This window comes from Panicum virgatum, chromosome 5N, assembly GCF_016808335.1.
Source record: "Panicum virgatum strain AP13 chromosome 5N, P.virgatum_v5, whole genome shotgun sequence".
Lineage (NCBI taxonomy): Eukaryota > Viridiplantae > Streptophyta > Magnoliopsida > Poales > Poaceae > Panicum > Panicum virgatum.
In genome coordinates this window covers 57,734,404-57,748,977 of record NC_053149.1, presented here as the reverse complement: position 1 = coordinate 57,748,977, position 14,574 = coordinate 57,734,404, and the positions used below count along the sequence as shown (strand labels likewise).

Sequence of the window (14,574 nt, the reverse complement as noted above, 5' to 3'; positions counted from 1 at the left end):
TCTCATCTTTCACTTAGAAACAAAATTTGGTACTGTTTGTTACTTTTATAAACGTATCTGTACATGCTGCCTTCCTAAAATTTTCTTGTGGACGGTGAAAGCAAAAGAATTTCCCAAGGAACTTCCGAGTCCTAATTGAGTGTGTGAAAACTGACCGGATTTTCTAGCATTTTGGGTTACACTGTGACTAGCTCAACAAAATGTCAGTGCTATTTTGCTACATAATAAAACCTTATTAGTTAGATTCATGAAGCTTTTCGTTTTTGCTACGACTCTAACACGAATCACAGTATAGTATTTTTAACATTACATAATAATAATAAACGTTAAGAAATTATATGAAAATGGTTCGTGTACTTTGGATCATGATTATATGATTGTATGATTTGATGCATCACATTAGTAGGTCAACATGGTTTTGCGGTCAGCAGAATGAATACTGATATCCCAATAATTAGTCAACATTACATATAGCTCTAGATTTTTATCATCCCGCACAACTGATCAAATGACTAGCCTCAAAATGCCATAATTCTACAATTGACCAAACAAGAGCGGCGAAAAATTGTTAGGTTCTTAATCTAGTTCATGATGCTTTGTTCATGATGCTTTCATCAGTTAACTACTACTACTACTAACGAGTAACAGCTAGCCTTCCAAGATTAGAAAAACAGAACGAGAACGACTGCGTGTATGTGCTCTTCATTAAGAGATGGTATATAGTTCTCAAACGGGGACTGTAGCTGGATGAGAGACCTTTGCTCCCAACCATTGCATCCGACAGAGTTTCTCTCCTAAAGTTAGTGAAAAGAGGCTCCTGATTTCCTCCCCTCAACACCACTGGACAGTAATCACCTAGCTCCTAGCACCTCCTAGCCTCAGATCTCACCGAACCGAACACAACAAACCCGGCTCCAACCTCTCTTGCCAATGGTCACCCACCATCTCAACCGCTGCGCAGAAGGGTACTGTCTGTCTCGGTCCGGCCGGGCCTTCACCCATGATCACCTGGAGAACCTCCCTTGCTTCCCATGGCCATGGAGAAGAACCAAGACACCCAGCTGATCATGGGTCGTTACAGGCTCGGCCGCCTCCTCGGCTGCGGCAACTTCGCCAAGGTGTACAAGGCCCATAACGTGGCCACCGGCGAGGCCGTGGCCATCAAGGTGTTCAACAAGGACGCCGTGCGCCAGTCCGGCATGGCGGGGAAGGTGAAGACCGAAGTGGACGTGATGCGGCGCGTGCACCACCCGAACGTCGTCCGCCTCCACGAGGTGATGGCCACGCGGTCCCGGATCTACTTCGTCATGGAGTACGCCGCCGGCGGCGAGCTCTTCGCGCGCCTCGCCCAGAGCGCGCGGCTCCCGGAGCCCGTGGCGCGCCGCTACTTCCAGCAGCTGATCACGGCCGTCGAGTTCTGCCACAGCCGCGGCGTGTACCACCGCGACCTCAAGCCCGAGAACCTGCTCCTCGACGCGCGCGGCGACCTCAAGGTCTCCGACTTCGGGCTCAGCGCGCTCCAGGACGCTGGCGCCCGCGTGCGCGGCGACGCCCTGCTGCACACCGCGTGCGGCACGCCGGCGTACGTCGCCCCCGAGGTGCTCCTCAAGTGCGGCTACGACGGCGCCAAGGCGGACATCTGGTCGTGCGGCGTGATCCTCTTCGTGCTCTTGGCCGGCTACCTCCCGTTCAACGACACCAGCCTGGTGCTGCTGTACCGCAAGATCACGCAGAGCAACTACAAGTGCCCGCCGTGGTTCTCCATCGACGCGCGCAAGCTCCTCGCCAGGCTGCTCGACCCCAACCCCAGGACCAGGATCACCATGTCCAAGCTCACGGCCCATCCCTGGTTCCAGAAAGGGCCCTGCCCTCTCGTCGCGAGAGAGACCCCCGCGCTTCTCGGCAAGGAAGCCTGCAGGTGCCACCACCACCGCGGCGACGGCGAGGACGAGGAGGAGGACGCCCGGCGGAGGAAGCGGTCCAAGGTGACCGCGTCGTCGTCGTCGTCGCCGGCCGTTGCCGTGAGGCCGTTGAGCATGAACGCCTTCGACATCATCTCGCGGTCGAGCGGGCTGGACCTGTCCAAGATGTTCGACGAGGAGCACCGGCCGGAGGAGGCGCGGTTCGCGTCCAGGGAAAGCACGGCGGCGATCGTGTCGAGGCTGGAGGAGATCGCCGGGGCGCGGAACCTCAGCGTCAGGGTGAGGGACAAGGGCAGGGTCGAGATGGAGGGCGGCCGGAGGCCTGGCGCGCTCGCCATCGAGGCGGAGATCTTCGAGGTGGCGCCGTCGGTGCACGTGGTGGAGATGAGGAAGACCGGCGGCGACCCGCTCGAGTTCCGGGAGTTCTACAGGCAGGACCTGAAGCCGTCGATAGGCGACATCGTGTGGTCGTGGCAGGGCGGTGATTCGCCGCCGCCTGCTTCCGTAGCGCGGCGGCGGGACACCATGTAGCGTTCCTTCCTGGCTTGCCGATAGAATACGTGTCATCCGTTCGGCGTCCGGTGTTGTTGCTGCTACTGTAACATGTCAGGTCGGGCTGCCGGCCCGCATGCGGCCACACTCCACCATTGTGTGCCCCATTGTCTACCACCACCACGGACCAACCTCCCGTGTCCTCCATCAAAGATTATTTGTTGAGAAGTTCAGTCGGAGAAGCACCGCTGCGTGCGTCCGCATACCCATGGGCCATGGACTAGAAAATCTCGTTTCTAGTAGGGTGGGGAAAAAAAAGAAGAAGGCTGCAGACCGTAAGGGCATACTAAAAACGAAGTGCACGTCTCAAGGAAGACATCAAGGCATACTAAAAACAGAGGTTAGGTTGCAAATTTTCACCTAAAACTAAACTAGTCCCGGATCCGCAAGAGTTTCCTAAATCAAAATACCCCTTTGAACCACTAATTGTAATCCTATTTTTTTAGAGAAAGGGTTCACCTTGCTTTTATAGAAAACCCCATACAAATAATAATCCCCGGTTAACATTCCGCTTTCTATAAAAAGCTGGACTAGTCGCATTTTTCTCTCTCTAAAAATAGCAATCCCTTAAAATTTCGCATCTGAATCGGAGAACTAGCCGAAAAGAGGAACAGAGTGCCATGTGCACGAGTATTATAAAATTTTACAACAAAAAATGTCACATTGAATGTTTGGATACATGCATAGAGTATTAAATAAAATCTATTTATAAATTTTTTTTCACGGATGAGTTGTAAATCATGAGATGAATCTAATGAGACTACTTAATACATGATTTGCAACAGTAATGCTACAATAACCATTTGCTAATTATAAATTAATCATGAATTAATTAGACTCATTAAAATCGTCTCGCGATTTACAATCTATCTGTGCAAAAAAATTTGTAAATAGACTTTATTTAATACTTCAAATTAATAAGATTTTTTTTTCAAATTTTTTTGACAAAGTGATGTAAACAAACCTCTACCTCTAGTAACTCGCCTCCTCGTCAGTTTTTCTTTTCTTTTCCTTTTTCTGAAGGAATGCCTCGTGCTCTCGTCAGTCCTACTGGCACCACTCGACGATATAGGTGGCCAAACGGGTGGCCCGGCCAACACGGGCCTGATTAGGCACGGCCCGCGTAGGCACGAAATTATTTACGGGCCGTGCCGTGCCTGTCCATGGGCCTCACTATCGGCCCAGGCCCTACCCGAAAATGATTTAATCATGCCGGGCCGGCCCGTTTGGCCCGGTAGCCCGAAAACACTTAAATAGGATTTGATAATGGGATGAGCAGGTATTCAAACGGGCATATCATGCTACCCATCGGGCTCATCGGGCCGCCTATTTTCGGGCCGTGCCTGGACGTGTCCATGGACCGGCATTGAGGCCCAGGCACGGCCCAGCTATCGGTCCCGTGCCGCTCGGAGCCCAATAATAATCGGGCCCGAGCCGTGCTCGTGTCGGGCTATTATGGGCCTGGCCTCGGGCCCATGGGTATTGGGCCAAATGGCCAACTATACTCGACGATCATTTCCTCCCTGCTCTGACTCTCGCTGCTGCAAGTAAATTAGCCGGAGCACAAGAAGACACGACTAGATGAGTCACCGGGCACGATCCACGCGGCGCGCATGCAGGCACGCGGTAGAGAGAGGTGCCGGCTGCCCCGGCACTCTCGGCGCCGGCTGCTCCGTGCTCACGCCCCAGCGCCGCTGCCCGACCCCTTCCCCGTCCGTCCACCTCATGTCCGGTCGGTACAGTGAACTGAGAAGGTGAGAGCCGCTGGCCGCTGCGGCGCCTGAAAGGCCAACTCCGCGCACTCTTTCTGTTGCAAAGCCGGCCAGGCGGGCCAGCTAGACTGCCATTGATGGGGATACCATGCAGCCCAGGCGGCCATTAACAAAGATAAAAAACAAGGAGAAGACGAGACGTCCACGGCTTCTTCCCAAGGATTTTGCAACAAGAAAGGAATCACGCCGTGTATATAAGAGCGTGGTTCACCACAAAGGCATACTACACTCCAAAAGGAATGAAGAAGAAACGAGCCACAGTGCATGCAAGAGCTTTGTACCTACCACACACATTGGACAATAGCTTCTTATAGCACACAAGCATGCAAGAGCTTTGTACAGATCAATGGAGGATGATATGTACTACTAGCTAGCTATAAAAGAAGACAGGCGGTACTAGAGGTGGTTATTTCCGGGTATACACACACACACGCGGGGATGCTGAAAGAAGGGCAGCAAGCAAGGGTGAGAGGGAAGGCGAGCCTGTCATGGGGTCCGGCGGGCGGCGGCGGTGGCGCTGTTGGCCGTCACGGTGCGCGGCCCGTGTTGAGCCGCTGCTGGGCGCCGGCGCCTTCCGTGCGGCGGCTCCAGTCGCGGACGGCGAGGTGCAGCTGCTTGTCCGCCGCCAGCATCTCCACCGCCTGCCGTGGCGTCAGGATCTCCGTGGCCAACGCCCGCACCGTCTCCATCCGCAGCTCGTCGCCCTCCGCCACCAGCTGCGCCAGCCCAGCCCTGTAGCTGCTCAGCGCCGCGTCCACCTCGGCGTCCACGCCCCCCGGCCCGGCCACCCCGAGCCTCCCGACGGCGCCGTCGCAGCCGGTAACTGCCAGCTGCGCCGCCGTCGCCGCGGCGCGCTGGCGCACGATGGGGAAGAGCGGGCTGTCCGCGACCTCCTCGTGCAGGGTGGCGAGGCGACCCGAGAGGGCGTGCTCCTGGTGCAGCGTCCGGCAGTGGAGGTCGTTGACGAGCACCAGCTGCCCGGGCGTGATCCCCATCCTCCCCCTGGGAAGGGGCCCGCGGCCGTTGACGAACTCCTCGGCCTGCGCCTCCAGGCCCTCCCCGGAGAGGTTGTAGAACAGGCGGATGGAGAGCGAGGGGCGGCACCCCCCGAGCCAGAGCACGGACCTCTCGAAGGCGGTGCACCAGGGCGGGGCGACGAAGGCGGTGCCGTCGCCCGGCGACGCCGCGCGCCGGCCGGCGACGTAGTCCTGGTACCCGAGCATGCACCGCGCCACCACGGCGCGCAGCTCGGCGTCGGTGGCCCGGCCCGCGGCGGCATTGGCCGACGCGGCCTCCAGCTCGGCGAGGCCCGCCTCCTGTCCGGCGATCCACCGCCGGTATACCGCGAGGCTCCGCTCCGTGTCCATCCCCGCCGGGGTGCCGCCTGCCCGCACCGGTCCGTGCGTGGCACTGGACTGGACTGAGTGATGATGAATGGTGATGACGAGCGAGTAAGCACCTGGGCCCTCTCTGTTCCCACTATATGTACAGCACGCCTTCCTGTTCTGACCTTTCCCTCGTTTCGGTCTTCGGCTGGCCTTCAATCTGGTTCGTCAGATCTTGCTCATATGTTTCTCTGGACTCCGGTATAGGAGTAGGAGTATGTATGTAAGCAGGGACGGCGGGATGCATGCGGCTGAGGGTTTGGAGCCTATCTGATGACGGCGACGAAGCCTAGCAAGAGGACAGGGGCGATGACACTGGTCGTGGAACGGCGCGCTACCCTCCCGCTCGGGCCTTTACTTTTTTTTCCCGTCGACGGAGGAAGAGAACCGGAGCCCGGGGGGTGGCGGGCATGGGTGGGCGTTCGGGTAACCCGAAAATTTTGGGTCGGGTTTTTCGGGTTTTTTGAAATTCGGGTTTTAGAAACTGATACCCGAAAAACACTGAAAAATTATAAAACCCGACAATTCGGGTACCCGATAATTCGGGTTCGGGTTCGGGTAACTCCGATTTACCCGAAATAACAAGAAGAGAACACATGTTGCACAGGTAACAGGGGAAGAACTCGGTTTTGTATTGGCGAGGAGAAATACAAGAAGAAATCTTGAACATATGCACTTTCATTCCAAGCATACAACACTGTGGATCTTCGATTGATACCACAACAGCAATTATTGGAATAACAAACATGCTAATCAGTCATCCCAATCCACGCCAAGCCAAGAATGAATAGGAGCAACAAGCAAGAAATCCACGATGGACTTAGCTTCGTGGAAGATCCTTGTGCCCAGATGACCAGCAGGCAGCAGGATAGGATGCCAGTATCCCGAACGACGGAACGAGCTGCGAACTTGCGGCCAGCAACGGCGATGCGCTACCACCAGATGCCGATGGCGACAGGGAAGATCAGGCGCCGCTGGCCCGCAGCCTCGACCTGCAGCTCGACGACGAGGAGGTCGGCCGTCGCACAATCGAGCCACCGTGCTGCGGCGTCCCGCCGGAGACTCCAGATGCGCCGCCACGGGAGGTTGGGACTCGGGGAGGAGTTGCGACTGGACTGCTGGAGTCTGGGTGGGTGCTGCGTGGGAGGCTAGGTTTACTGCGTTAGTGGGCCGGCTTGAATTGGGCTGCTAGGTCTACTTAGAATTCGGGTTTCTTTTCAAATTCGGGTATCGGGATTCTAAACCCGATTTACCCGTAAAAATTTCGGGTACCGGAGTTTGCTACCCGAAATAGTGATCGGGTTTTTCGGACTCGGGTTTTTCGGGTACGGGTTCGGGTTTTTCGAGTTCGGGGATCGGGTTTCGGGTAATATGCCCAGCCATAGTGGCGGCGGTGCACGCCGAGACGTGCTCAGGCACGGTCCCAATAATCTTGCATTTCAAACCCTCAAAACCAAGCTCACCACTGCTCCGGTTCTCGCTCAATCGGATATTACCAAAGAATTTGATATATATTGTGATGCATCTAGAATCGGACTCGGTTGTGTTTTTATGCAAAAAGGCCGAGTCATCGCTTATGCTTCACGCCAATTGAAGCGTCATGAAGAAAACTATCCTACCCATGATCTTGAACTTGCGGCTGTTGTTCATGCTCTCAAATTATGGCGTCATTATCTTCTTGAAAATTCTTGCAATATCTACACCGATTATCAAAGCCTCAAGTATATCTTCACTCAAGCGGAGCTCAATATGAGAAAAAGAAGGTGGTTGGAATTGATCAAGGACTACAAACTAGAAGTTCACTATCATCCCGGCAAGACCAATGTAGTTGCCGATGCCTTGAGCCGAAAAGTCCAATGCCATTGCTTGCGCACTCGATCCGGAGTCAACACTCTTTGTGAAGAATTTCGGAGGCTAAATCTCTCTATGGTAGAGCATGGGTCACTCGCTTCTTTAGTTATCACTTCCAATCTCATTGATGAAATCAAGAAGGCTCAACTTGAAGACAAAGGCATGATGAAGCTTAGAGCTAGAATCAATGAGGACAAGCTCAAGTGTCTCGATGATCAAGGAATCTTTTGGTTTGGAAAATGTTTAGTAGTTCCCAAGAATTTTGAGCTTAGAAAGAAAATTCTGGATGAAGCTCATGAATCTCAATTTTCTATCAATCCCGGTAGCAACAAGATGTACCAAGATTTGAAGAAGAAATTTTGGTGGACTCACATGAAGAGAGAAATTGCAAGCTATGTAGCCGAATGTGACGTTTGACAAAGAGTGAAGGCCGAACATCTCAAGCAGGCCGGAACTCTCCAACCTCTTCCTATTCCTTCTTGGAAGTGGGAGAATATATCCATGGATTTTATTACCGGGCTTCCTCGTACTCTCCATGGATACAATGCTATTTGGGTCATTGTGGATCGACTCACAAAATCCGCTCACTTTCTTCCGGTGAAGGCTAACTACTCAGTTGAGAAATATGCAGAGCTTTATATCACCAAGATTGTGTGTTTTCATGGAGTTCCTAAATCCATAGTCTCCGATAGAGATCTTCAATTCACCGCTTGATTTTGGAAAAGTCTCCATGATACTATGGGCACCGATCTCACTTTTAGCACGGCTTATCATCCTCAAACCTGTGGACAAACCGAGCGAGTCAATCAAATTCTTGAAGATATGCTCAGATCGTGTGCAATCATTTATGGGAAAGGTTGGGATGAATGTTTGCCCTTTTTTGAGTTTTCATACAACAATAGTTACCAAGCAAGCATTGGGATGTCTCCATTTGAAACTTTATATGAGCAGAGTTGTAGAACTCCTCTCAATTGGTCGGAATCCGGAGAGCGAGTATACTTTGGCACGTACATTGTTATGGAGGCCGAGGAAAAAGTAAAAACCATTCAAGAGCGATTACAAGCAGCTCAATCTCGCCAAAAGCGATATGCAGACCGTGGAAGACGGGAGCTATATTTTAAAGTTGGTGATTATGCCTATCTAAAGGTTACACCTTTCAAGAGGACACAACGATTCCAAGAGAAGGGCAAGCTTGCTCCCCGCTATGTTGGTCCATTCCGGATTTTGGCAAGGCGTGGGGCTGTCGCCTACCAATTGGAGTTGCCACAATCCCTATCAACAATCCATAATGTATTTCATATTTCACAATTGAAGAAATGCCTAAGAGTCTCTATAGAAGCCACCAATTATGAAGATAGCGATATCCAACCAATTCTCTCTTACAAAGAGCATCCTATTCGAATTCTTGATCAAGCGGAGCGCAAAACTAGGAACAAGACCACCAAGTTCGTGAAAGTCCAATGGAGTCGCTAATCCACTGTTTTGGTAGTGGCGGACAGTCCGCCCCTATACGGCGGACGGTCCGCGACCTTGCCATGTGGCCGACCACGGTTCACCTCGGGCACATCGAATTCACTGCCACGTCACCCTACCCGCGGACAGTCCGCGCATCACTCGCGGACGGTCCGCTAGCGCATCTCCGATGCGTGTCACGCGCACAGAGTCTGGGCGCCACGTCTCACCCCCGACCCCACCCGTCAGCCCGACCCTCCATCCCCTGGGAGCCTTCTCCCAGCTCTCTCCCTCCCTCCAAGTCTCCCCAAACACCCTCTCTCTAGCAAAGCCATGGAGGAGCTCCCCTTCCTCCACTCTCACCATTGAAGCCCTACCTCGCTGGAGCATTGCCGGAGATCGACGCCGACGGGATACACCACCTCGACTTCATCTTCTTTCTTGGGGGAAGACCTTCCCCAACAAGCTTCTTCCTCTACTTCATCCTCTTCCTCAAGCCCAAGCAAGGAGGACGACCCCGAGCTACTCCAAGTCTTCCACGACAACTCGAAGCCCTTACCGGTGACCCACTCGACGCCGGTGAGTGTTTCCCCTCCCCGATCCATCCGCATTGCCCTAGGATTTGAAGCCAAGAGCACACCTAGAGCACAAATCACCATTGATGACCTAGAGCTTCGAAACCCTAATGCATGTGCGATTCAGTTACCAAAGTGAACTCCCTAGACTCCCAGGCATCTCTAGGAACAAACCCCACCCCAAACCATGTCCGGAATCGCCGGCGAGCCTCGGTCGTGTCGCGGACGGTCCGCCCGACATGGCCGGACGGTCCGCCAGCTCCTGACCAAAACCAATAGAGCCTCTGCACGAATTCTGGCCTTTCAAGAGTTGAAAGGCGGACAGTCCGCTCATCCCACACGGACGGTCCGCGATTTAGTCAGAGAGCATGTTGTCCACCCAGCACGGTCCACGACTGACCGGCGGACGGTCCGCCACTCGGTCCGCCGTTCAGACCGGACGGTCCGCTTAACTAAACCGGATGGTCCGCAATTACCTGTTCAGCACCCTTTCACTCATTCACGTACCACCCACCTTTGTACCTTATGTCCAGTCTCTATACCATAGTTTAGCCCTGTTAAAGCATGCATTCTCCTGTCACTAGCAATCATTGCACGCATTCATAGCATGCTCATTTCTCAAGCATCATTTGCACTCGTGTAGAGACCGTGACACCGGAACAAGAGGAGGGTGAGCCGAAACCCGTGGAAGACGACGCTTCTTTTGAGACTCAAGGCAGGCCACTAAGCATTTCTTACACCCTATTTTGGATCAATGAAGTATATGTATCTTGTTTGCGCATGAGTTACTATATATATATCATTGATTGCGTAGAACCTATTTGGTACATTATCAACCTTGATAAGGATATCATCTTTAGATGAGTATGCTTGAATAGGTGTCACGAACTATATGCTGAGCCATGCTTAGCTACGGTACAAGACGAAAGGTGGCAAGGTCACCACCACTCGTGAGCTATAGGATGTTTGATTAATTTACATGATTAGTCAAGAATGGATAAAAGTTGAGCAAATATGAAAGATGATTCGGACTTGGGCAAGTATGATAGGGCCATGTTGGGATGGAGCTCACATGGTTAGTCTTGTTTGAGTTGATTAAGGACCGATGCGTAATCGCTTTGATACTTGAGCACCTTTTCGTACAAACCACATACTAAATAATGGGACAGTAAGCCAACTAGCATAAGTCACACCTTGCCTTTATCGGATTCGGTGCGAGTTGTAATGGAGTGCGATCGGCGTTTCCGGTGCACTTGTCCTTCTCGACCGTTTGCTCATAGTCGGTTGTGTTTGTGCGAAAGATTGAGGCATGAATCAACACTTATCCTTGGTCGTGGGTATGGTCGTTGGTCTTGTTCTCGTGTGGGAAAAGTTGTACACCCCTACAGAGTTTTCGATCTATTGCAATAGCCGCGCTCTCGGACATTGAGCACGCTCTTGTACTTTGACTTTTACGTAGAATTACCGAGGAAGTTCATGGAAGATTGAGCTTATGATTTATGAACACCTTACTTATGCAATTGTTTGATGCATACTTAGAGATCATAGATGCTCTGTTTTTTGTTTATTACAACTTGATCAAAGTTAGATGCTTTTATGCAAAAGTTAAATACCGTACCCTATCCTTGTTATTAACCAAATGCATTCTCCTTGAGGTCGGGATATTATATACCCATATTGGATAAGCCCTGCGAGTACCTTTTGTACTCATGGTGCTATCGTTAAAGTTGTTGCAGGTGATGCGCAGCCGGAGGCCGTGTTCGGCTACTTCTACCCCGCGGACGGAGGTGCGGGTGAGGAGTAGATGGCCGGTGGCTATGTGAAGGGCACTATCGGCATATAGTGTTACCTTCTTATTTTGCGATATGTATGGAGTGCTAGTAGTAGAACTTTCTGCTGCAAAAACTCTGAGGACTTGCTGTATTAAAATTTGAACCGCTTTGTAATATAATCTCGTGTGTTGGACGTGCCTATGTAATGGTGTTACTGTTGTGCTCGTGGAGTGTGTTTAAATCCTGGGCGGTGCTCATGATACATTCTAAGGACTACCGGGGTTGGTTCCCTCTAATCAAGTTGATTAATGGACGATGACTCGATTAGGCGGGATCAACTTGGGCTGGTTCCTCACAGAAAGTCTACTGTTTAGTCGTTATGTGCCTGCTAGAAATAGTGTACATGCCATAACAGGCGATTGATAATGTGATGGCTTTCTGCATCCATGGAGCTGTACTGTTGTAGGATAAGAATATAGTTTTTTTCCTATTTAAAAACTGCTTTAGCTTTACTACTAGAATGGCCAGCCCATTAATAGTATGAAGGTAATTCAGTATTTCTTTTGCACAGCCCATTGATGATCAAAAGATCTAAAATTGTTTGTATTATAGAATTTTTGCAAATTTGTGTCCTAAGACTGGTTGTATGAAAAACAAATTGTTTCCCAATCAGGGTTATGAAAAAAAGACTACAGACGAGCGTGATCTTCATACTTTCTCCTGTATAATCACTGCCATTGTGCATGAACAGCGTCTAATAAATGGATCACCCTTGAACAACCGAGGCCAGCAAAAAAAAAAACATAAACAGCCATAGTAGCAATGCTTAAATACATTTCTCAGCAACCGTTTGTCGTCTTCTAAATTTGGAGAGTATTGGGAAGTCCCTATGAAGGTGAGAGAAGTACCTCGAAGGCTCGAAGCTATGCGCCATTATGTCACATCTATGGAAGAGGGCACATTGTTGGTATTTCTCCGCTTGCTATGTACAGTATGCTTCTCCATTATTCTTTTTTGCATTTTGATTTTTGATATATCTCTCCATTATGTCACAAAATTAACTACCTATGAAGAAATGCTATTTTTCCCAATTGTATTATATACGAGCCGCCGACAGACCTGTTACAACTCGTGTGGTTAATATTTTTCATAGTATAACTCGTGTTTTCCAAAAGTTTTAATCAAATCCGTAACAACATAATTCTTCCAACAGACCTGTTATCTATCATGGTATGTGTTTGTCTGAATATATTCAAAATTTTGTTGACTACCCTTAAAGGAACTTCAAGGAAATCTCAGTAATCTTATAGTAAAGGGGGATCATAAGGTTGATTTAGAATTAAACAACAACAGCCTACATGTTTTTTTAGGGGGGGGGGGTGTTTGATATGCTCGTACCGTACAGATCGAGTGTGGGTGATGGCACACACCCCTCGCCTTCTCTCCGCGCCGCGCTAGGCGCTAGCGTCCTAACATTCGAGTGCCGAGCATACCGCACCCCCGTGCGCCGTGGCCCGTGGCGGCCTCCCGCGCGGGGAGCGCGTCGACTAGGAGGCACTGGCCACCGCGCGCGCGGAGAGGGCAGAGCGCCCCGCCCCGGTCCAGCGCGCTCCGTTCTCCGGCGGCGACAACGCGACGGCACGTCGGCACCGCGCGCTGCCGTCGTGCCGAAACCCCGAGACGGCCGCCTTCCAAGTTGTCTTCTTCCAAAGGCCTCCCACGCCGTGCGTGCCCCGATGAGCTTGGCGCGCGTTTTGGCCTTTTTTGGGCGCTAGCTTCTTCCCTCATCGCGATTGGCGCCCGCGCGCGTCTCCTACAAAGGGCTGTGCGCCACCGCGGCTCCACTGCCGCAACCGCAAGGGGCTCGGCAAGGTGATCTGGCGGAGCGGGAGCTGGCCACATCGGCGGCTAGTGGGGGAAGAGCTGTCGCCTGCAGAGCTAGTGGCCAACCGTTGGTGCGGCGCGACGGCTGCTTCTGACTGTTTGGAAGAATGCGTCTAGTGCACGGACTCCTGGGGTTCTATAGGTGGTGCGCACTGGTTGGATCGGGCCTTTCTTTCTGGCGCGCCGTGGTTCCGGAAAAGAAGTTTTGTTTGTACCTAGAAACTCGATAAAAGGCAAGCGGCAGGCAGGCGCGTTCCTGGCTGCTTTGGTTGTGGGCCGAGGCCCAATACGGCTCCCCGGTTTCCGCGTACGGCCCAAGCAGTGTGTAAAGCGCGTCCAGAGCTTATAGCGGGGGAAATAAAGTAGAATATTTTGCCTTTCAAGGAAGAATATTTGTTTCCAGTGGAACATAGAAATAAGAAGTGATATTCGTATCACACTTTTGCCAGGAAGTATGCGAAGTTCTTAATAAAAACGTAGAGTCAAGAGTAACAGTAAAGATAGATAAAGATATACCTCAGTCCGAACAATGATGAACATCATCACAAGCTCGAACCTTTGGGCTTTGACTGCCTGTACATCAATCTAATACTAAGCTATCAATTTCAAACGTATCTTTTTTGGGCAAGTCTCGAGAGAGGGATTATAATTGCGGCTGATCGCTTCAGTTGAAAAGGTGACTAAGGACGATATAGGATTGCAAACAAATGTGCCGTTAAACTCGCCTCACGCCTTACACGGGAGAAGTGTCCTACGAATACAATCTTCTCAAATCAAGAGGACCCAGAAGAATACACTGCAGTGTCCAGTGCCCTGCCGATGATGGTACCATGACAGATCCAGAAGAGGCTAATCAACCCAGCACCCCTTTGGTATTGTACAATAAGCTTCCACGATGGCATGAGCATTTGCAGTGCTGGTGTTTGAACTTTCTTGGCCGGGTTCTGGTTGCCTCTGTGAAGAACTTCCAGCTTATTGCTCCTGCGGGCACCGGGGAGCCATGAGGTGTTCAGGATGATGAGACGGTAATACTTCAGTTTGGGAAAATTGAGGATGATGTTTTTACAATGGACTACAGGCAGCCTCTGTCGGCATTCCAGGCATTTGCGATTAGCCCTGCTAATGATTTGGGTTGAAATGGATTTAATGGATTGTGTTTTGATATGGATTGTGTTTGTGTGAGTTCAAATTGGTTATATTATCTAATGGGGTGGGGTGGAGTGGGTTCTATGTAAATATGGATTGGAGTGGATTGAGGTGGGTTGAAATGGATTCTTTATGCAAAGCAGTATGATTATATATAAGTCAGTCCCGTAAGAGCCGGACCTTAAAAATAAAACCTCGCGTTCACGTCATAAAATTTTATCGAAATTGATTGATATTTATTGAAGATGACTCAGTATGACTAG

The 14,574-nt window shown here is 51.1% G+C and overlaps 2 protein-coding genes across 2 annotated transcripts; one reads left to right on the top strand and one right to left on the bottom strand.

Annotated features, from left to right (window-relative positions):
- The first annotated feature begins 874 nt into the window (after positions 1–874).
- On the top strand, positions 875–2,610 carry LOC120676122 (CBL-interacting protein kinase 30-like). Its single transcript, XM_039957346.1, has one exon. It carries the CDS (start codon positions 1,032–1,034, stop codon positions 2,451–2,453), a length of 1,422 nt encoding a protein of 473 aa, XP_039813280.1. The 5' UTR covers positions 875–1,031; the 3' UTR covers positions 2,454–2,610.
- Positions 2,611–4,496: 1,886 nt separating this feature from the next.
- LOC120671996 (protein DOG1-like 3) lies at positions 4,497–5,692 on the bottom strand. The gene has a single exon (XM_039952277.1). The coding sequence runs from the start codon at positions 5,611–5,613 to the stop codon at positions 4,774–4,776; it is 840 nt and encodes a 279-aa protein (XP_039808211.1). The 5' UTR covers positions 5,614–5,692; the 3' UTR covers positions 4,497–4,773.
- Positions 5,693–14,574: the final 8,882 nt, after the last annotated feature.